Source organism: Pinus tabuliformis, chromosome 6 (assembly GCF_031772625.1).
Source record: "Pinus tabuliformis cultivar Carrire ecotype Pingquan chromosome 6, CPIR1, whole genome shotgun sequence".
Taxonomy (NCBI): domain Eukaryota; kingdom Viridiplantae; phylum Streptophyta; class Pinopsida; order Pinales; family Pinaceae; genus Pinus; species Pinus tabuliformis.
In genome coordinates, this window is record NC_142292.1 from 67,340,871 (window position 1) to 67,349,868 (window position 8,998).

Sequence of the window (8,998 nt, forward strand, 5' to 3'; positions counted from 1 at the left end):
GTTATTATTGGAAATGATTGAAAAAATACCATGTGCATCTTCCAAATTGCTCATTCCTAATAAAAACATGTATGTATTGGGAAATTTCATGTGTGTCTTCCAAAGTGCTCATACCCCGAGTCAAAATTGTATAACCTAAAGCCTTTTAGTTGGTCTCCACTATTTTATGATGATTAGTAAGAACGACTCCACATTGTTGATTATTTTCGATAGCATTTGGGTTGTATTTTTTTAGTTGTTTTAGCACTTCTTTTTAGAGTCTTTTAGTTGGCCCGGCTACTTTATGATGATTAGCAGGAACAATAGCATTTGGGTTGTATTTTTTTAGTTGTTTTAGCACTTCTTTTTAGAGTCTTTTAGTTGGCCCCACTACTTTATGATGATTAGCAGGAACAACTCTGCATTGCTAATTACTTTGGATACGAATTGGCTTGTATTCTTTTAGCACTTTTTCCATGTTTTGTGTGATGTTTTCTTTTTTATTTTATTGGAAATGCATGAGGTGCTCCTTGACTGCTTTCTGTTGGTTGTATTTTTAACATTTACTTATTTTGGTCATGTACAGATATTAATATAATTTATTTATTTAAGAAAATAAAATCATGAAAAAAAATATGTATCTATCATTATGATAAACAAAGGATTATGATTTTTCCCCTTCTACTAAAAGTTTTTATGAAAAAGGCTAGACATTCTATAATTTTTTTGTTTTTTCAGGTTTGCCATCACCAAAATATGGTCTAGAGATATTTGTCAAAATTGCAATGTTGGATAAATGAAATTGTTATTTTTAATGTAGAGATAGATTCAGCACCCTCAAATACCCCTCATGCAACTGAAGTGTACAATTTTAACATTTGGTATCTGCAATTCCATCCAGCCAAAATCCCCAATTTTCCCTTTTTGTTATTTTGAATGTCGGGGAAAGGGTTGTTAGTGCATTTGGGCTATGGTGTTTTACAATTAGTTTATAAGTTAACATCTTTGAAATTTTTGTTACATCTACCAAACCACCTATTAAAACAGGAAAAAAATGTCGATGAGTAAAAGGATGAAAATGTTTGATTAACTCTCTCTTGTCTGAGATCTGATTTCTTACTAATAGGATTGTACTTCCAGAATTATCAAGCTTTGTTTTTTACAATATTTAGAGCAGAAAAGAGCGTGGTGTGAAATAAGCCTCACTTTTGGAAGAGGGAAAAGGCCATTCTAACTCTAAAAAGAAATGTATTTGAAGTTCAAACCAAGCTTGCTTCCAAGATGTTTTCTATACTCATTGCATCCAAAAAGAGAAACGACTCAATGAATCAGCTCTCATTATATTGCTTACTGTACTTAAAATAACATCCATCATGATCAAAATACTTGCCAAACATCAATTACAAGCCTCATACTTTCTCCTTTAAAACAGAAGTTTGATGACTTGTCACACGTGGCTACTCAATTATGATAATATGCATAACCAGAAAAGGACACTATCAGATCCATACTGATCGTTTTCCTTGGAATTCTCTCAATTATGTAGATACAGAAGGTAATCCTCTTCTGACGGGTCATCTGAAGCTCAAAAAGCACATAAAATGCTCGCTCTCATGCAAAGCAAGGTGCATTTTGCTTTCCTGATAAATGATCTAAGACCCTACATAATGACACAGCCACAAGACTGACAATGTTCTTCCTCCTCCTCACTGTCTGAATCACTATCACTGCCCACAGAAGTGCCAAACATACGTCATTGTGAGAACTTTGTGGATGTCATATTCAATATAATAGAACCTTATTAAATCATGTTTGAATGGAATAATGTGGATCTCCTCCACAAAATGTATACATAATATATTTGATTGCTACAAGACATAGATTAACAAAGTAGTTACTCAAAAAATAGTAAAAGCATGTGTTTTGAGTCTTGACATATAACCCCACGATTTGCATATGATCAATTTTTTTCTCATTATTTGTTTTGATTCCAAAATCAACAAATTCAACACCTTTACATGACTCATAATTTATTTGTATTTCCTACCAATGAAACCTGTGATGATGAGCAATGCCAAAGACGAATTGGTACAATTGTCATCTCATGAAGCAGGAAAACAACCATGAAACTTCTTAGAAGATTATAGTCTATAGAGAGTTTGTCTACCACTAATGACAAAATGTTATAGCATGAGAAACAAGAATGCTTTCCTGGAAATTCAATATGGAAACAAACTTTAGAGAAAATTGGTATTGTTCACACCACCATAAATGGTAAACCCAATCCAATTGTGGTTCCCAGTCCTGGCATGCTTGTCTAGTAAATGCTCTGTGCTCTTAATGCTGGGAGGTGAAATACTGGCTGGATGCAATGTGTTAGAATGAAGCTCGATTATTTATCCAAGCATGCTCAAGTCTCAACCTCATCATATATTTGAAACCCAACATTGCAGACACATGACTATGATTAGACACAAGAAGTCAAAGCTCCACAGATTAGAATACAATTTATAGAAATGAAAATCTGATATTGAATATTCCCTTTATCCGGGTCATGATACATTATTCTTCATATTCATAAATCTAGGATTATTCTTGTTCTGAAAAATAAGAGGGCTATTGTGATTGAGCACACGCAATATTTTATGATGAGGTGATTGATATGCACTGATCAGTAGATTTGGAGAAGAACAATCTCAGATCTAGAGGGCAGGCTTCAGGAACGACCACCAAGCCATCAACCACATTTTCACTTTACAAGCTATCATTGAAGAAGCTAGACAGAAATGTGCTAAGATTTATTGTTGTTTTGTGTACTTCAGGAAGGACTTTGATTCCATACCCAGGCATTTACTTTTCAACAGACTGAGATATTGGTATCTCACAAGCCCTCATTACTGCTATCATGAGGCTTTATGGATCAGTTATAAGCTGGTTTTGCAAACCCAATGGCTTCTCTGACCTTATTCTAAGTGCTGAAGGGCTTAAGCAGGGCTGCACTCTTTTCCCCAACTTAATCAGGATTTACATTGAATCATGAGCTTGACTAGTTTCTAAGGGAGATGACACATGCCAATGAATAGTGCATTTTACACCATGGTCTAAGCACTTATTGTCGTTGACTGATTTCGTCTTAATTGCTTCCTCTCTCAAGAGTCTTCAGTCACAGTTTGATTCGTTGGATTGTTTTTCTGACATTCGTAAGTTGGGGTTGTTAACCTTAGTAAGACTAAGAATACGTTTTTTAGTGCAACCAAAGATACTATGGCTTGGTTGCATTTCTCCATCAGAGGAGAACCAGTTAAGATTACCCCTACCTATACTTATTAAGCTATTTAGGTGTCCAATTTTCAAGGCTTTCTTTCAATTTGGGACCAGCTTCTCAAATGCTGCTATGCAAGGGATACGCTTCTTTAGCTGTTTTGGAAAAGCAGCACTTCCAATTCCATTTTCAAGACATCCATCGATGATGACACTCTTTCACTCTCTTGTTAGACCAATTGTATTGGATAGATCAAAGATCTAAAGACCGAACTTGGGTGAGGCCAACTGAACACTTATTGAAAGAACTCCAACCATCATGCTCCAACAGATGATCAGATGTAAGTGCACAGTTCCACATGCCATTCTACAAGCTGATTTGGACCTCACCCACTTCAACTAGAGACTTTGTTCGGACTCCTGGCGATTTGGCCTTTGGAGAGGAGAGGTAGCCCTATATGGCTCTTTTCTCTTCCAAGGAGATTGCTTCATATCCTTCTCAAAGTACATTGAAGAAAGAATGCTGGTATTTAAAATTCTAGAGGTATCTACATTGTTGTAGTCTATAGTTGTTTTCATTGATCGACTTCATCCCTACATGTCCTCTTTGAATTCCACCCTCTCCTGCCTGCCTGCCTCCTTTGAAGGCAGAACTCAACCGTCCAGTAGACAGTATATATAGGCAGTTCATTCAGGCAACATGGACCTCCCCTGCGCGAAACCCGCACCCACCCACCTACTCAACAACCCTCTCAGCCACTCAATCTTAAGTTGGGATCCAAGGTTGAGACCTTAATAAGAATTTTAGAGGTCATTCTTGTTCAACCAACATACGTACAATAGCATTGGTCTCATGGCTTTAGATAAGATAAGATAATTATATTTATGTCCAACTAATGACCACAAAGTAGGTCAAAGGGACTGTTGAGTACACTGATGTATATACAAAGCGGGAGAACCAAACGGTCTCCTATAAAAGATACAATGCATAAAGTAAATCAAAGATACAATGCATGAAGTAAATCAACATCTGACCCTAGCGGAGAAGAATTTACAGGAGTCCTCAAAGCAGCCTCTGATAGGTTGAAAGAGTAGCCTGACTGTTTAGCATGTGCAGCAGACAAGATGGGAGGACATTACAAAGTAAATATGGGCTATAAATCTGAATGTTTGCCATTCTCATGATGTTGGAAGTGGAACTTTAGGCTCCTCCCAAATAAAGAATTTTCCTCTGGTTGATCCTAAAATTATCTGGGATTACCTACAAAAGGGGTCTTGGCAAGGACCTGGTATTTACTGTTTATGTAAGAAAAGCTCCAAAAGTATCATGCATCTCTTCTTGAACTGTCACTTTACCAAGGAAGTGTGGAATCTGGAGTGACTCTGGAGTCTGGACAGCCTCACAATGTCACAGTTGTGGAAAAAGAAGCTGGGAAGGAGAATCAATTGAAGCAACCCTGGAAACGTGGTTCAAACACAATGGGGCCAGAAAGAACCACCAGTCCCTGCCAGCTTTTGTCCTATGGGAAATCTGGCTGACAAGGGATGAGGCCTTGTTCCAACTTCCAAGACAAAGTAATCTCTGCTGGGAACCTTCCCTAAATTTAAGACAGCCTACCTCTGCTACCAAAAAGTCTCAAAGCAAGAAAAACTAAAGAAATCTAGCAGCCCCAGACAGCTCTCCTAAACTTTAATACTCCTCATGGATTCTTCGATGGCGTAGCAAGCAAAGTGGAGGTGGGGGGATTCTGATTCTTCCAGAGAATCTGAACACAAAGCCAATCTCCTTTGAATGTGGATTAGGTGCTGCCACAAATACTTTTGCAGAAGTAAAGGCTAATGAACCTAGCAAGAGGAGGAGGTCTCAGAAACCTAAACATATATGGGGATTCCAAACAGGTTATTGACTGGATGCAGAGCTCCAAAAATCAGGTGTTCAATTACAGGGGTGCCTCCAGTTTGCAGAAGAACTAAAGAACACCTTCATTTCTGTATCCTTTCACCACATCTACAGAGTATAACCAGGAAGCTGATACTTTCTCAAATCAGGCACACAGAAGAGAACATGGTTCCTTGCCGATCAAAGGATCAACTGTGGGTGGGGGAGAAATCCATCCACCTAGACAAATCGAATACTAGTTAAAGAATACTCCAGTTGAGCATGAAGCTGTTTTCAGTCCATCTCTGATGATTGCAGGTTTTCAGAATCTTTCTTTGAGGCCAAAGTAGTAGCTCACAGACTAGTACTTTATCCAGTCTGGCAATACTCTTTCATTGTATATGAAGAAAATACCAGTGCCGCCTTTGCAAAACGTGTTCCTTGAAAGACGAATTCCAGCCCGAAAATCCGTCTCATTTTTGGACAGCGCCGTAAGGGCAATGCTTTTGGATGTACTCCTTTGATTTAATAAATGTTTATGCTTTCTTTTTATGGAAAGTAACATAGCATTGGTCTCGTGGCCTAATATTTCCATTGGGCCAATGAAAGTGTGATACAACTGGCACATACATACTAGAGGTCTGACTAGAGTATGAAATTAAGGAATTAATTTCCAAATCAAGGGCCATTTACATAAATCTTAATGACAAAATTTCGTGTTTAGGCACAGAATAGTCGACGGATAAAACCTGAAGGTTTTTCTCAACTGGCGGTACTAATTCATATGTGTAAGCTTAACAGTGAACACGGAATCATCTATGCCCGTGTATGTTTTGGGTGCTGTATCTCATATAGGCCCTGTGCTTTCAATATTCATTACAAGTCTTATTCTGAATGTAAGTATCTCCACAGTTTCTGGGGATCTGTTCTCTACATAATCCATAGTTTGAAAGAGAACCTATTCAACCCAGGCAGGCATAACTTTCTGTGGTTATAATTGATATTTTAAAGAAAGGAAAATCGAGATGCTAACTAGAAGCTTCATAAATAAAATTATACAGATCCAGGGGATACCCTAAAGGCTAATATTAATATCTCTTCTCCCAATTTTATCATACCTAAAAGCAATTTGATTTTTTTCAATCAATTAAAACCTGTTAATTGAAAGACAACAAACATATTTGATTGTGAGAAGGTACCTTGGTTGAAACTTCCAGACTGAAGTGAGGTCCTTTCCGTTTCTGTCATTCCATTGCACCTTCCGTTTACTAATGAGATCTTGATTAGAATCTACCAGAAGCGCAACGTTTGAATCCTCATCTTGGAGGTCATTGACATTCTCAGAAGGCAAACTCATAGAATCCTTCTGAGCAGCACCAGCAGTAATGGCTGTCGATGGGAAGTTTTGGAAGAAGAACAAACGTGGCGAGCAGAGCAACTGGGATGGAAAATAAAGTCAATAGAACTACCAACCAACCCCCAGCCATACGCAGGTTGACAACCGCCTTTTCATCGCCACGAGCTCTCTGTCACCCAAAATTATTATGTATTATTTAATTTGTTTTTGAAACCTAACTCCTCGGCCCACAAAATCAAGTTGCAAAGATCAATGACCATTTTTTAATTATTATTACTGTGATTTTATATTTAAAAATATAATCCATCATAATTTAGGTTTTTTGATGTTTTTAATTATTAATTTTTTTTATTTTATTATAATATTTGATTTATATTTAAATATTAGTTAGTTTTATATTTAAAAAGTCATAGTCCAACAAGTCACAATTTTGGTTGGAAAATATGGAAATTCTGGCAGAATTTTTTTGGAAGTTATAGTTGTCAAGTTTCAATATTTTGGGTGCCCAAAATTCTTGATACTAATTCCATTTCCACCATAAAAAACAATTCATACAAACCAAGATTAAATTTTAGTTGATTTAGTCAATATTTAACAATCCAATTGAAATTGTAACTTTAATAAACAATGCCATTTAAAAATGCATCCATCTCAACAAATAAATTTATATTTTTATCCAATTAAATTTATCTAAAATTTAATATATTTTTTTTAATTATAAATTTAATATATAAAATTCATGTGTAACAATTTTACTAAATTTATTTATATATTTTAAAACATTTTAAATAATAATAAAATCACAATCTCTGTTAAAATTATATCCCCAAATTTAAAAAACCTACACTGCATCTGCATTTTTAAACTTTTATTTAATATTTTTTATTAATAATTTTACCTTTTTAAAAGTCAAATTTCTCTGTTTTATTGTTATTACCCAATAATTGCTTAAATATAGATCTCCTCCCATTGCCCAACCTTGTTTTCCACGAGGACTTGATTTTCATTTCTCCCTTTTTATGCACGAGGAATAAAAGTCAACTATAAATTTAAATAATTAAGGACATAACGTAACAAATTAAAATCTTTATTATTTAATTACTAATTAACGATCTAAAGTCACAGCTTAGAATCGTATTATTAATTTATTGAACAATTAAGGTTATGGATTAATTTAAATAAAAATTATTTGCCAATCAACAAATTATATAATAATGGAGGTTTTGGAGTAATTTAGTAATTTAGGTATAAGTCTCAGGTTTATTAATCTATTAGCTCATTTGATTTTGAGTTTTTGGAATTAAAAATATATTGATAAAAAGGCCTTGTGTCCGTCAAGTTTCATGCTTCTTGTTGCAGGGGTCGGCTTTGCACAAAATTATGACATCAATAATAATAAAATTTATTTTTGTTTTATCAATTTCATAAAATAGTGTTTTTTTAATGGGATTTATGTTAATTTTTATAAAATATAGTTTTTTAAATCTGAGCGAAATTATATATAGTTTTTTTAAGGTGTAATAAATGAAATGGTTTTTTTATATGAATTTGGCTATAAAATTTTAAATGAAATTGGGTTTTTTTAAATGGGAATTTGGTTATATAATTTTAAGTTAAATTGTTATTTGTTAGAATATTCCGATACATAGGAAATAGTTAAATATAACTTGGTCTAGTATAGAGTTACGTAAAGTGTGTTTCTTTACTATGTACTTTTGTAACTTACAATCCGACGGTCACGATATGTAGTGATCCGACGGTTCATTCTCTCCTTGGTATTACTGACACTTGATCCGTGGCTTAACACCCGATTGGTCCATGATCTCTATTTAAAGAGCATGGAGGGTCATTTGTAGGTTAACCGTCCATGAGAGAAGCTTATGTAAATTTTCATTCTTTTATTAATAAATTTCCTGAAGTGGCCGCGTTAGCTCAGGCCGTGGACTGTTTCCCTCTTTGAGGGTTTTAACCACGTCAAAAATACTGGTGTATTGATCTGTGATCTGTTTGTGAGCGGTGTCCTTTGGTGTTCTGTCTGAGGAACTTACCCTGTAAATTCTTACATGGTATCAGAGCTATTTGAGGGCCGCGTCCGTTGGTGATCCAAATCTGAAGCCGGTAGAACTGCATCCGACTACCGTTTCCTAGATCTACTGTTTCTGACTGCTTTCGGGCCGAGAGGACTGCTCTGTTGTGTTAGGAGCATCTGTTTCAGTGAGGAACCCCTTTCGTTTCACGCGAAAAGGTTTCTGGTAGCCCTAGCTACGTCATTTTTAAGATCTGGAGGTATACAGTGTTTATTTGCAGTTTCTAGTTATTTTCTCTCTGTTTATTATTTCGGTTTATTTAGCTTTTTTTTATTACCGGATCTATACCTTTCATTTCTACGTATGCTCTTTGCCCTGCGACTCTGTGCGATCTGGGCAAATCAGAAACAGAGAGGAAGGATTTTTCTCATGCGTATGCTCTTTTCTGCTGCGCCTTAGTGTGATCTCGGAAAATCAGAAACATTGAGGAAAATA

At 35.6% G+C, this 8,998-nt stretch overlaps 1 protein-coding gene across 1 annotated transcript; it reads right to left on the reverse strand.

The window, feature by feature from the left end:
- Positions 1 to 1,276: 1,276 nt before the first annotated feature.
- Positions 1,277 to 6,646, reverse strand: LOC149257260 (uncharacterized). Its single transcript, XM_089413866.1, has 2 exons — positions 6,319 to 6,646; positions 1,277 to 1,706 (listed from the first exon to the last, which is right to left on the reverse strand). Exons 1-2 carry the CDS (start codon positions 6,474 to 6,476, stop codon positions 1,640 to 1,642), a joined length of 225 nt encoding a protein of 74 aa, XP_089269992.1. The 5' UTR covers positions 6,477 to 6,646; the 3' UTR covers positions 1,277 to 1,639.
- Positions 6,647 to 8,998: the final 2,352 nt, after the last annotated feature.